Raw genomic sequence first — 14,435 nt, 5'->3', positions numbered from 1 at the left:
CGGGGGTGGGGGCGGTATCTCAGAAGCCTGAGAAGACTCATTCTTCTCTGGCACTTTCAAATCCTCCTGTGTCCCTTTCAAAATTACTTCTTCTCCGCCAAATGCTTTTGAGATGATATCTGGAGGCAGCAATAAGTCTGCACTGGTTTCTTTTACCACAGGTAGAGGTTTGATGGTGGCTCCAGAAGATTTTATAGACAAAAAAGTGTTCAAAGGTGCTGGCTTGCTTACTGTTGCAGTTACAGACTTGCGCAGAATCATGGTGGGAACTGGCAGATTGGGTCGAATTTTTGCTTGTGTTGAAGTAGAAGAGACTGGTGTCCAGGGGCTAGTGTGTGGTATCACAGTTTTCCCAGAAAGTTTTATTTCAATGGGCTTCACATGGGGTTTTCCAGACGGAGACTTACCCTCCTCCTTATCTTTGTTTCCTTCAGCATTCTCCTCCTTTGGGACAGCTGAAGCTGCTCCTAGGCTCTTATCCTCTTTCTCATTCTTCTTCCAGCTGAACTTTCCAAAGGAGGACTGAGTTGCAGATTCCTCTTTCTTTTCTTCTTTCTTCTCTTCTTTCTTCTCTTCCTTCTTCAGTTTAAGCTTAATTCCAAGTTTTCGCCCAGCAGGATCTATTCTGCCTGGAGTACTTTTGGTTTCATTAGGCCCTTCTCCCAGCTCTGGAGTGCTCTTTGTTTCCTCTTTCTTTACTACTTTTGCCTTCTTCTCATCTTTCTCTTCTTTCTGCTTTTCACTCAGTTTTCGTTTCAGCTCATTTTGTCGCCTGCGTTCTGTTTCCAGGACCACAGCCAACCCGGCCTGACGGTCCAGGTTTCTCCTCTCTTCATAGAGTGGATTTTCATCCACATATTTCTGTGAAAGAGAAATGGTACAGTGTCAATAGCAATTATGAAATAAAAATTCTACTCTGGAGCAGTTTAGACTCGTTAAAACTTGCCAGTTCAGCACTTTATGAAGAACAGAGAACTACTTCCTACCATGAACCAGGGCTTCATAGACCCAGGATTCTGTAACTCATTGCTAAGAAAGTACTCAAGTTATCTCCTATATTTAACCAAACTGTCTGGAAATCAGCACTGGGATTGAAGCGTGACAACTTCAACATCATGCACATGAAAGATGACCCTCTATCATAGCAGGCAACTTTTAATTCTTGCTCTTAGTCTATTTATTTGGCTCAGAACTAAATGGTAAAGCTATTCAAGTGTATAAATTAAGGAGTTAAATATTATTTCTAATAAAAGAGAAGAAAAAGAAGAAAAAGTACAAGCTAAAAAAGCAATGGCTTACTCCTGGTACACAATGTACAAACCTTATATTTCTCATTGTGAGGATGACTTTTCACATGTTGCTCTGCTGAGATCTGATCTCCAAAAAATTCATGACAGAGCTGGCAATAATATCCAGTGATAGGAATCAGAAACTCAGAGCCTGAAAAGGCCAAAGAAAACAATCAGATAGTACAAGAATATAATCAACCTTTAATAAAAGCCAACCAAAAAAAAAAGTGTGTCTCAAGTACAAGGATCAATGAAACCTCTGGCAATGTTCCCTGTTCATGCACTTGTACAAGTGGTGATAGTGCTATTTATAATCCTGATAAAAGAATCTTCACTAGCAGTATTCCCTACATTTTTTAAAAACACTTAATAACAAAGAATTATTTTCAGTTCTTTTATTCAATCACACTAGTACTTCTTGGAATATCAACCGGCTTTTTATTTTCTCACTTATATCAACTACAAATTCCACTTAAAACGCTTAGGATTGCAAGATCATCTTTAGGAAAAAACACTCAAAAGTCAACAGCAACAAACATTGAAGAAACAGGCAACTCTGTTAAAAGAGTTTAACTCATTGCATTTTTATGCCCACAAAAAGCAAGCTGCAGTAATCCAACCTACAGCAAAACCTCACTGAGCCATTACTGAAGTTGTATGAAGATTAAAACAAGTTGGTAAGTACATTTACTAACTGCTACCAGGACTGAAGTGCACCATTTTACTCTTCGTCCTTTCCTCATGGTTCTCTCAAACCCATTCCATTCATTGCAACCCATCAGGTTATCCACCACGAATGTGTTTCTGTGACTCTCAGAATCAAAACATCACAGATAAAGCAAAACTACCTAATACAAGGCAGCTGAAATACTGCTCAAGTCCACACATACCACACTACTTTTTACAAGCACTTTCCAGCTCCTAGTTCTTCATCTGTAGATCTGAGCATTTCATGTAAGAAAGTCACCTAACATTTGGAAAAAGCAACTATCAAGGAAGTTAAAACCCACCTGTTTTCCTGAGACCTTATTCCATTTGCTTTTCAACATGAATAACTACAGAATGAAACATTTACACCTATTCTGAATGGCTACCATTAGCTAATAACATATGGCTGCAGCGCTCATTTGATGTACCTCTTAGCCAAACACTTCAGTGCTCCAGAAATAAAGGCTAATGTTGAAATTGCAAAATACTGCCGTAGCAATCACTTTGCAGTAGCTGCTCTGAACAAAGCAGGGGGAACCAAACTAACTCTCCCACAAGACATGCGATGGAACTCAGCAGTGGACTGTTTTGACCAATATATTGAGAACTAGACTAATCCGATGATAATTCGTGAACAAAACTGTGACAAAATAGATGGAAATGTCATAGCCAAAGTTCTCAACATTCGGCTTAAGAGAAATGTAGAACATATGCTGACTATCCTGAAACCTATTTCCATAGCCTTGAACAATGTACAGGGAAATCGGTGTTTTATTGCTGATGCTGTTTAAATTTAGAAGAGACTGAGTGAGACCTTGAAAAGAGAAATATGCAATGACAGAGTTAAATTACAGGCATTAAAAAAAATAAATGGATCATCAAGCACTATCTCCAGCTCATTTTCTTGCCAATAATCTCAGTATTCTGTACCAAGGTCAATCCTTAAACTGTTGAAGAAGAGGAGCTGGCTACAGCACAGACATCTAGCAATAATCTCTCTATAATACCAACTTTAATACATTTCAGGGCTAAGGGTAAACCATTCAAGAAATATATGGTTGCTGGTGAAGTTTTAAAGGAAGTCACACTAGTGAACTGGTGAAAGTCACTTAAGCACCTGGATTCATCAGAGACTACTGAAGTGGTAATCCAGTTTATAACAACACTAGCTTCTTCTGCAGGTATAGAAAAATATTTTCTTCCTTTGGACTAATTCATTCTAAATTGGGATATCTCTTGGGAACTGAAAAAGCAAGAAAGCTCATCTTTCTTTTCCAATCTATGAACAAATAGGAAGAGGAAGGTAAAGACTGAGTTTTCTGCATACGCTTCTCATGTTGACCTGGCTGAAATAATCCATTAATTTTTGTTAAAAGACACTTCACACATTTATAACTAAAATAGTTTAAAAAAAACAAAAAATCAAAAATACGTATGCTTGTTTTGTTAAAATAATTATACATGTTTATTGTTATACCTCCTCAGCTCGCAGTTGTAGGGAGGCAGTTAGAAAGGCCAAAGCTATCATGGAGCTGAGGATGGCATCCCAAGTTAAGGATAACAAAAAATTGTTTTTCAGATATATAGGAGTAAAAGGAAGGCCCAAGGTGGTATAGGACCACTACTGAATGGGCACAAGAAATTGATGACAGACCGGGGGGGGGGAGAGACACAAGGCTGAACTCCTCAATGAGTTCTTTGCCTCATTGTTTCTAAACGAGGGGCAAAACAAGTCTCACAATGGGATTGTACAGAGACAACAGCAGGGCACCAGTCTACCAAGCATTGACCCTGAGATGTTGCAGAGTCACTCTGAAGGACCTGATGCATTTAAGTCAGCAGGCCTGGATGAGCTCCATCCAAGGGTACCAAAGGCACTGGCTGATGTCATTGCACAGCCACTGGCAAGATTATCTGAGCACTCGTGGCTCACGGGCCAGGTCCCGGAGAACTGGAAAGGGCCAATGTGGTCCCTATTTTCAAGAAGGGAAGGAAGGGAGGATCCTGGCAACTACAGGCCAGTCGGTCTCACCTTCATCCTTGGTAAAGTCTTTAAAAAGATTATTAAGGCTCATATATGTGAGAGCCCAACAGGAAAAATTATGCTGAGAGGAAACCAGCATAAGTTCGTAGCAGGCAGATCATACCTGACTAATCTAGTCTCCGTTTATGACCAGGTTACAAAACACCTGGACGCAGGAGTAGGGGTAGATATTGTTTACTTAAACTTCAGGAAGGCCTTCGATACAGTATCCCAACCGATACTGGTGAACAAATTAAGAGGCTGTGACTTGGATGATTACACAGTCCAGTGGATGGCAAATTGGCTACAGGGTTGTACCCAGAGAGTGGTAGTGGATGGGTCGGTAATCAACCTGGAAGGACGTGGGCAGTGATGTCCCGCAGGGCTCGGTCCTTAGACCAATACTCTTCAATGTCTTCATCAGTGACTTGGAGGAGGGAGTGAAGTGTACTCTGTCCAAGTTTGTGAATGATACAAAACTGTGGGAGAAGTGGATACACTGGAGGGCAGGGAACAACTACGGGCAGACCTGGACAGGTTGGACAAATGGGCAGAAAACAATAGAATGCGATTTAACAAGGAGAAATGCAAAGTGCTGCACCTAGGGAGGAAAAATGTCCAGCACACCTACTGCCTAATGACCTGCTCAGCAACATAGAAGCAGAAAGAATCTCAGAGTCCTAGTGGACTCCAAGATGAACATGAGTCATCAGTGTGATGAAGTCATCAGCAAAGCTAACTGCACTTTATCAAGAAATAACAGCCATAAGCTAGCAGACAGCAGATTTAGACTGGACATTAGGAAGAACTTCTTCACAGTTAGAGTGGCCAAAATCTGGAATGGGCTCCCAAGGGAGGTGGTGCTCTCCCCTACCCTGGGGGGTCTTCAAGAGGAGGTTGGATGGGCATCTGGATGGGGTCATCTGAACCCAGCACTCTTTCCTGCCTATACAGAGGGTCGGACTCGATGATCTATTGAGGTCCCTTCTGACCCTAACATCTATGAATTGTTGAAGAAAAAGAAATCCAAAATATATGTTTGTTGTTTCAGTTAAACAAAACAATTTCAATGCCTGTTGTTTTTCATGACAGTGGTTGTTATCATCCTAATATGGCATGGCAAAAATATCCCCCAAATATACATGATTAATCTAGTGAGCTGGAGACAGTTCACCTCCAAATGATTTCACAAGTATCTGCTTCAATTAGCTTTGGTAAGTAAAATAACCAAATCATAATTGTTTTCTGATGTAGCTGCAAAATCAATCTAAAAAAAAAAATCAAAACAAATCGCTGCTTTAAAATGTATAGCATGTACCTTCTAAAAATGAAACCTACATCTAGCTCTGAGTAGTGAATAATATGTATTAAGGTTGTATCAAACAACAAGAATGCACTTTTTGCAGAAAACAGCAATTACATTGAGGCTTCATGATTTAAATCTCAATTTAAATCCAATTCACCTTGTCCTTGAGCAGCTGGAACCTGCTGGAGGACAGAGTGAGGCAATATCTAGGAGAAATGGAAGTAACGTACCTTTGGCGGGGACAGTTATCTTATCAATGCGTCTTATAGAATCTTGTTTGGTCTCACTCTGGGTCTTCGATGCCCAAGGTCTGTTGTAAGGATCCAGGGTCTATTTGCACAGTGACAGAGGCATACAGGCTCATACATTGCAACAGCAAGGCAATTACACCTTTCTGTTTTTCCTTTTAACATCATTTTACAACATTAAAAATCACAATTACAATGAAAATATTTACAAGAATAATATTCTCCCTTTTCCCTCCCCCTTTTCCAATTTTTTAAAAATGTTTCTTCTTATTAAAAAACCTGTGAAAAGGCTAAAATGTAAAAGGCATGGCAGAGTATGAAATGCATAATCTTTAATGCTTGTCCCCTATTGAACTAAATAAAAAAGCCCTGTTTCCCTAATCAAAAAGCACTGGCCGCTACACAAACTTCCAGAGTTTGACAGTAGGCAAACAACATTCCTGCCAGATTGCTCTCCTGCAAAATGGTATTTTGTGATTGATACTCAGAGCATTATTCCGAATAGCAGCACGAAATCTACTTGAAGACGATGACCTGACACATACCTGTCTGTGTTTCTTATTGTGCATGTGTGTAAAAAAGTCAAACATGGTCCCACAGATGGTATTGCAGTCTTTGCACCAGTGGTTCCCTGCATCATAATATTCATAAATATTGGCCAACTGGAAAGGATGCTTTGATGACAGTGAAGAGGATTCTGCAGGCTTGGGACTTTTACCTCTGGACTTTTCATTAGCTGTTTTTGACTCCTAAATTAAACAAAAGGAAACATTTTTCTAAGACACAGCAGGACACACATGGTGCTTTGGAATGCAGAACCTGCCTCCAACAGAAAATATATTCACACACAAAAAAATATATATATATCACCTGCTGGTCACTGCCCAGGCTAATTCCACTGTTTCAGGCATTGCTCAGATGCTGCGTGGTCACAGTGAAGAGCTTCCGATAAGATTCCCAGAAGCAATGGCTGGATAGTAGGTAGGTAATCAAGGAACCAATAAGCAGATACCCTAAGGCATGCGCCCTTCCTAAATTCAAGGGTTGTGCGGAATAGCTGTACAGTATTAGAGTACTAGATAATACCTAAAATGCAGCTCAATATCAGTATGTGGTTATTGTAAAACTAAGTTGCAAGGAAATAAAACAAAAATGAAGCAAACCAGTTGAGTTAAACTATTATCTGATAAATAACATCCAGCAATGTTAAATAAAGCCTGTCCTCTCCAGCAGGTTCATGGCTTTTAAAGGAGCTAGAAATAAACCCTTTTACTGAGGTTTATATGATACACCAGTGTCTTGTGCTTTAGATACTTGATACCTACTTGGTTTCCAATGATTTGGAAAGGCAAAAACAATACAGTAAGGGACCCTAGAATTTTTAAAGCACTGGTCAAGAGGAATATTTTTAACCAGGAATCCTGATGTGGAGACAAAAAACAAAACAAAACAAAACAAAACAAACAAACAAAAAAAAAAAAAAATCAAACAAGCTCTCAGAATGGAACTTAGTCAGCCCTACTGGCTTAGATTAGTAGTTCTAGATATGTCAGTTGGTGGACATGGAGAACATGTAGAAATCAATACATGATTTACCCAAAAAGCAAGGAAGCATGTACATGGAATCAGAGAAATGAGTTTGTCTGTGCTATTATTTTATAGACGTACATAATTTTGATCTTATAAGATAATGTGTAAGCCACCTTCCTTTAGAACAATCATGCCATCCTGATGAGTGATGGCAGTCATCTTTGCACCCTTTTAGGTATGTATATTTCAACAGAAAGCAAGCACCATGTACATTACAGGCTAGAACTTTAATGTGGACAGAAACTGTAGAGAAAACCTTAAAGAAATATATCTTATTGGGTTATCTTGTTTTGGAAAGCAACCCAGCAGGATTGGCAGTTCAATTCTACAGTTTTCAGCTTCTGTATTTGTAGAGGTTTTGTGCCACTACACTGAGCATCAAGACTCAGTGATAAATACAAAGAAACATATGCAAGCCAAGAAGTTTATTTCAACTTTGCAGCAGGGCTAGAGCAACCTTTTGTTATTAGAAAAGGTAATCCCAATTATTACTAGCTGAAGTTACCAACAAACTTGTGGGAGCAATGTCAGAGATTAATTCTAGTATTTTATGCATCTATAGGTGCCTGTCAGAAGAGACCAGCAATTTCTGGCCAGGGTAGAGAATTTTCCAAATTAAAGTAAGCAACCATCAAAGGGTAACCTGCTTATTATGGATATAACGAAGTAAAAACGCAAGTCAAAATAACAATAGTGGTATGCATCATAGTCTAATCAGGAATGAGCCAAATGGTGGCCTGCAGTCCCCATGTGGCTCCCAACAGGGTGGCATGAGGCCCATGGACTCCTACCTGGCTGCCAACATGTACCCCCTTTCCACATCCTGCTTTTACAGGAGCCAGGAAGGGGCTGGCCAAGCTACTTGCACTGTGGGGCTACCCACACGAAGGGGAGGGATGCTCACTGGACAGCAGAGATCAGAGAGGAGAGGGAACCAGGCTGCCTGCATGGTGAGGGATGTAGGGGGTGGGGAGTTGGGTTGATCATGCAGTGTGGGAGAGCCAGGAAAGGGAATCCACCCGCCTGTGCAGCGTGCAGTCCCCACATCTGTGGCCCACATGGTGTGCGTGCCCCCCTGGCTGCTCAGAAGTGGGCAGCCCTGGTCTAAACTTATCCCAAAATACATGTATGTTCCTGCTAAGACCCAAGAGAGAAAAACAAGACAATTTAAGATGATGGAAAATTTACATGAATAATCACTACTTTAGTTCCACTGTTTCTGCATCTGATTCGAATACTCTAAAGAAATAAAGACTTCATTTCAGACCTACATTTCTTTTCTTACTATAGAAGTAGGGCTGGGAAGATCTCAGGGTCAAACCAAAAAAGAGAAACGAGTGGGGGGAAAAAAAATCTAAATTCTTCACTGATTTCAGTGATTTTGCTGGGAGAAGGAAGGGAGGGAAGAGAAACTATTACCCTTCATTTCCCCTTGCCACTCTTCCTCTTTGCAAAATTCAGTATGGTGAAGTCTACAGAAAAAAACATTCATCATGAATGCCTTTAGCCCACCAAAATACATTAGTTCCTCGATGAGAAAGTCAACATATCTGTTTTTCACATACAGGCATACCTCGGAGATATTGCGGGTTCGGTTCCAGACCACCGCAATAAAGCGAATATCGCAATAAAGCAAGTCACACGAATTTTTTGGTTTCCCAGTGCATATAAAAGTTATGTTTACACTACACTGTAGTCTATTAAGTGTGCAACAGCATTATGTCTAAAAAAAAAAATGTACATACCTTAATTAAAAAATACTTTATTGCTAAAAAATGCTAACCATCATCTGAGCCTTCAGCAAGTCAATCTTTGTGCTGGTGGAGGGTCTTGCCTCAATTTGTAAAAAACACAATTATCTGCAAAGCGCAATAAAGCGAGGTATGCCTGTACCCTTGAGAGATGCTGTATGAAAATCACAGGTACAAATTCTGAAGCAACAGTCCCCAGGAATGGAGTAAGCCTATTGTGGCATTGTCAACCCTTTAAATATAGAGGCCATATGAGGAATGATGGTCTTCCTCAAAAGTGAAGACAGGTGTGAACCAATAAGGGCAAATATCAACATCAATGTAAGTCTTGCTCTGATCACTTAGCTCTTCCTTCATGAACCGTTTTAATGCTGTAAGAAGGCTTGCACACTCAGATGACCCTGACAGCTATGTCAGTGAGGTTATAGCTCCCAGTAGAGCCACTCATGTCAGATAGGTTGAAGGGCATGTGATTAAACCAGTGGTAGTCCATGGGCCCTCCTGGGTTGGTGAATGGGTTGACAACCCAAGAAAACAAACTTTTCACTACTGTTCAGTCTAAGTTTAAACTCACCAAAGCTTCTCAGAAGACACAGATGCAAAGCGTCCACGCCTGCAAGGAAGCTGCACTGTCAGCAAATTTGCTTCTAATCTCAATCAGCTACTAAAACCAGTATACAAAGACACTAAATTGAATTAAATCAGTGGTGTTCAACCTCTGACTCACAGGCCAAATCTGGCCCACGGAGTCATGTCATCTGACCTGTATGGCTCCTCACAGGTCTGGAAATGTGGTGATAGGGGAGCAGGATCAGCAACAATTAATGCTGCCACTGCTCCCCTACCACCAAATGTCCAAAGCCACAGGGAGTCTCATGGTCCAGATGGCATGGTCCTGTGCGCCGGCCCACGTCAACATATGGTCAGATCCAGTGTGCAGGGTCACGTTGTGGCACCAAATCATACAGGCAGACTGACCCTGTGTTCTGACCCTGCACTGGAATCAGGCCCGCAGACAAACCCCATGTGCAGGATCCAGCCTGACAACTAGCTCTACACCACTCATCCAGCCCATGGGGCCAGAGAGGTTAAGCACCACTGGATTAAATGATCTCCAAGAAATGGCGAAAACAGATGCCTCCCCCAGTGCTCTGTCCTCACAACATGGAAACTGTTTTGGACATAGATCCAAGAACTTACCTTGTTGGAGGATGTCGTTTTCTCTACACCTTTAAAATTTTCTGACTTGCTATTTTTTTCTGAAGAATCTTTAGTTTCCACAGGTGGTTTCCTGGGTTTTTCACAAATGTTAATCCCCAGGATCTGGGCTACTTTGTCAAGCTCAGATTGCTTCTTGTCTGCTGCATCAGATTCCTTGTGCAACTCTGAAATCTCCTTCATAATATTCTCTTGCAGTCGGTTTACTTCTACCAACAAGGGGTCTTTGTGTCCATCCTTCTCCCGACGTTTCTTCCGCAACATCTCCCCTGAGCCAATTGATGAGGTGGAGGGGTAAGGAGTGCAAGAGCAAAATAATGTTAAAATGTAGTATTATTCCACTCATAAAAATAACTTAAATTGATAATGTTAATGTTTTTGACCAGGAAGAAGTGAAGAATGAAGCTGTGCTCTTGGCAATGTCTTCACATTAGATCCATTAGGTCTGTTTATAAAAAGGGCCCTTCTAGCAAAGTATCTCAAATTGTGTGACCAAAAAAAATCCTTGGCTTTCTTCACAATGTTCAATAAACAGACACAAACTGTACTCTGAAATGACCTTCTCCCCTACAATTAAATAAGCCTGCCTTAACTCAGTAAAAAGTTTTAAATTACCCCAAAATATGTTTGGGTGTATTAAAAAATGTATTCTCTCCAGATTAAATTAATCAAAATAGTGAAATGCAGGTCAACACTGGAATGCAGAGCACAGTGTGCTTATTTGTCAAGGTGCCCAATGGCACATTCTAGAAAGTTGGAACAAAGTCTTGACCTATGTACCTGCACTCAGTACAAACAGGCTGCAGCTTGAAAAACTTGTTGCAGCATAGCAGCTACATTCACCAATAGAGACAGAGGTAATGAAGTGACTATATCACGGCTCTGTAAAGAGTTCTGGGGATGCCTAGAGCAGGGAAATACGCCCTCTCTCACTTTAGCATATTATTCTGGTCTACATGTTTCCTATTCTAAGAAGTGCAGTGCTGCACACAGGGCCTTGGGAGCACATTTTGGTGAGAAAAGGAAAATAGGTGAAGGTGCTGTACCTTGCTGTTTACGCAGTCTATCCAATTCAGTTTTGAGATAGTAGAGCTTCTTCTGACGGGCTTCCCGCTCATTCTTCAGCTTCTCTCTCTCTTCTATGACCTAACAAAGTTGGGAAGAGAAAGGCATGAAACACCCAGTGCCTTTCAGCACAGCTAAGGCAGAACTGTCTAAGTGACTGCTAAACCTGGGATTACAGCTCACTGGATATTAGTTATTAAAAATAACTGTTCTTAAAATACTCTTTTGTGTTACCCTTTAATACAATAAACTAAGCTGACTCTCTCCCGCCAAGTTATTTTTGTACACACTATCTGTGTCAATTTTTCAATCCATTGAAAGATATGGAAAAAAAGATCACCACTGTATCAATACATGATTTTGTCCTCAAACTGCTGTTACCATTATTGTACTGATAATAAATGTTGTGACAGCAAAACCTCATTTAGCTTATTATTCAATCAATCATTGGGAAGAGCACATAGAACAAGCCTCAGGCTAGCATCCCTAAAAGCTTGTAACATCTATTTTTAGAATATTGCTCATTGGCAGTATACAAACCAAGCCTGATTGGTTTGTAAGCCCAGTAAACAGTATTTATTGTTCCTTAGGAAAGAAATACTACAGTGTAAACAGAAGTAAAAAAAATGTTTTTCCCCTCCCAAAATACTTCATGTTGACCTATTAACTTCAGTGAAAGCAGAGCTAATCCAAAATTGAGCACTTCTGATGACAGCACATTCTCTCACTTCCTCACTGAAAACTTAAAAAATATAAACTTTGTCTAGCTTTTTCTATGCTACCCTTGGTTTTAGTAATTCACGTTTTTGCTTCAGTCCTATCTTACCTTCGCTTATAATACTGTGTACATTTTATAAACACACCTATCTTCTGTTGAGTCACTGACTACAGACAGATGTTCAAATAGTCTGGGAGAGAATTCTCCCAGGTTTGTTCTCCTGGTAAAAAAACCTACCCAAAGACATTCAAATATTGAGCCCTTGAAGATCAGAGCTTGCAATGATAACACTCCACAGCCATGGGGCCTCTGTTCACACATCTCAGTGTGGTCTGTAGACAACTTCAGTCTGCCCAAAGACAGATGGCAATAGTGCACAGGGCAGCCTTGAGTGGCTAACCCAGACTGCTAAGAGAGTTAGCCTGTCTCTCCCTGTAACACAATGTGGGATTACAAAGAGGGCATTTTCTGGTCCCTGCTCAGCTGGAGCAACAGAGTCCAGCAAGAGACGCACTGTTACCTGGTGGGGGGGGGAAGCAAAGCACCCTGGGATGCTGGGGGACTATGCTGTGGCTTCTCTCAGAAAAAGAATTTGCTCTCCCAGGAGAAACTCTCCCAGAAATGATTTAACTCTGATTGTTCCTGGGTTGATCCCCCACCCCCCCCAAGTAACCACTTTTTACTCAGAAAAATCCTGAGCACCTGTACTCATCATTTCTCCTAAGACAGCAGAAGAAACTGAATGTCTCTATGTGGCTCTTGGAAGCTGAGAACATCTTGCTTAATATATTAAAGATAACACTCAAGGAACATTGAAATGATAATGTAAATGAGCTTCTATTAACATAACAGTACTCCTTTTGTACAGAATGCACATTTTCAATGAAACCTAGTGAGTTCTTTCATTTTCCCTTGCAACTTTGTTTCTAGAGATGCAGACTAGATTGTCACCACAATGAATTTTCAGAAGTTTATTACTGCCACCATCCCATATTAAAAAAAAAGGGGATGTAAATCAATGTTAAAAAGCCTTTGGACTTGATCAGCAGTACAAAATTCTACCAGTAATACTATGTCAACTGGAATAGGAGTATGTTATGCCTTTAGCTAACAATATATGCTAAGAGACATTGGTGTAGAAAGAACTATGCCAAAAAAATGCCAGCAGAGCTTAAGTCTTTCAATAAAGTGTTGTAGATACGCCAGCATAAACCCTCCTCCCGCTGCCACATGCTGTATTCTCCACTTGAAATTCTGTTTATACAGCTATGTGGGCATAGCCATAATGACAGCAGCTCTGAAAGGAAGATGTACCTTTACCTTATTTTAGGAACACAGACTTGAACAGATGACCTCTATCTGAACTCTGTTCTGAGAATATTTATAGGTCCCTCTAATAATCTGTGGTTCTGAATCAAATTCTCTTACTAGAAAACATCCCTCTCTGCTGCCCTCTGAATGATCCACAGTAACAGGCAACTGTACTATGCAAGGGCAATAGTAAAACTAGTTGTATAGAAGTGGTGTCAAATGCAGTGTAAACTTAGTATACCAAGGAAAATATGATCCCTCCTAGCTCTTCTTTCTAACACATTATAAAATATTTTGAAAAGAGGGAAAAATCCACAGATCAATATTTACATTAAAACTGACTCCATCCTTTAATACCTATTTAAAAATGTCTAATGTATCCACCATTGTAATATCATTGTTTTATGCACTGTAACAGGGAGCCAGGGGCTCCTGTTACTTTCTTAAGAGAGTGGAGCAAACTAAGCTGGCTGTGTGGGGCTTCACCAAGCTGCACAAGCTGACCCTTAAGTAAAAGGGAAACTCCTGGGTGCAGCTGGGGGAACCACATGACAGCAAGAGGGCACGGCTTTAAGGCATATAAGCCCAAGGCCTAAGCCAAAGCAGGTAGTCTGGACCTGGAGGCTGAGAGGGCCAGTTATGAGAAACAGTTTGCAGAGTGCCAGCAGAGCCATGCTGAGCTGGCCAAAAGTAACCAGGGATTACGTGAAGACGCCTTGAGACAGACATTAGAATCTCAGATGGGGACAGGATGCCATGACTGCAAACTGGCTGCAGGAAATAGGACCATAAACACCCTAGCTACCCATAACAGACGCACCAAAACAGCTAAGGGGAAAGGGGGAAGCAGCAAGGTATTGTCCCAGAGCACAGAAGAAGTTTTATAGATGCCATTTGCTTATATTTTGACTATACTTGTGTTTATGTTTGTTTAGGTAACTTGAGGACCGGACTGTGGCTATGGAGGTAGATGTGAAGGCTATGGAGAGGTGTCTGGTAGGGCACTCAGTATCAGGCAGCTTAGCCTGGGTCAAGAACCAGAGGGCTGAGGCAGCGAGGGCAGCCTGGCTTGGAGTCAGGAACCCTGAGGGCTGGCCCAGAGCGCACGAGAGTGGGAAGGAGCAGAGCTGCTGTATATGGGGCATGCTTGGATGTCAGAGGCAAGGGTGAAATGATAGGATTCATACTGCATGGCGCACATTGTGATA

General features: G+C 41.0%; 1 protein-coding gene across 1 annotated transcript in view; it reads right to left on the bottom strand.

The window, feature by feature from the left end:
- Window positions 1–14,435, bottom strand: part of ZNF318 (zinc finger protein 318) — a gene marked incomplete at its 5' end in the record, with an annotated part of 54,009 nt that overhangs the window by 3,749 nt on the left and 35,825 nt on the right. The window contains 6 exons of the mRNA XM_019526708.1: window positions 7–861; window positions 1,322–1,440; window positions 5,557–5,656; window positions 6,120–6,323; window positions 10,116–10,402; window positions 11,180–11,279. Of these exons, the coding sequence (XP_019382253.1) occupies window positions 7–861; window positions 1,322–1,440; window positions 5,557–5,656; window positions 6,120–6,323; window positions 10,116–10,402; window positions 11,180–11,279 (1,665 nt within the window). The remainder of the gene's footprint in view (window positions 1–6; window positions 862–1,321; window positions 1,441–5,556; window positions 5,657–6,119; window positions 6,324–10,115; window positions 10,403–11,179; window positions 11,280–14,435) is intronic.

Source organism: Gavialis gangeticus, unplaced genomic scaffold, assembly GCF_001723915.1.
Source record: "Gavialis gangeticus isolate Ggan-Ray unplaced genomic scaffold, GavGan_comp1, whole genome shotgun sequence".
NCBI classification, from domain to species: domain Eukaryota; kingdom Metazoa; phylum Chordata; order Crocodylia; family Gavialidae; genus Gavialis; species Gavialis gangeticus.
Note: the sequence above shows the minus strand (reverse complement) of the source record. Positions and strands in the feature narration are given on the sequence as shown.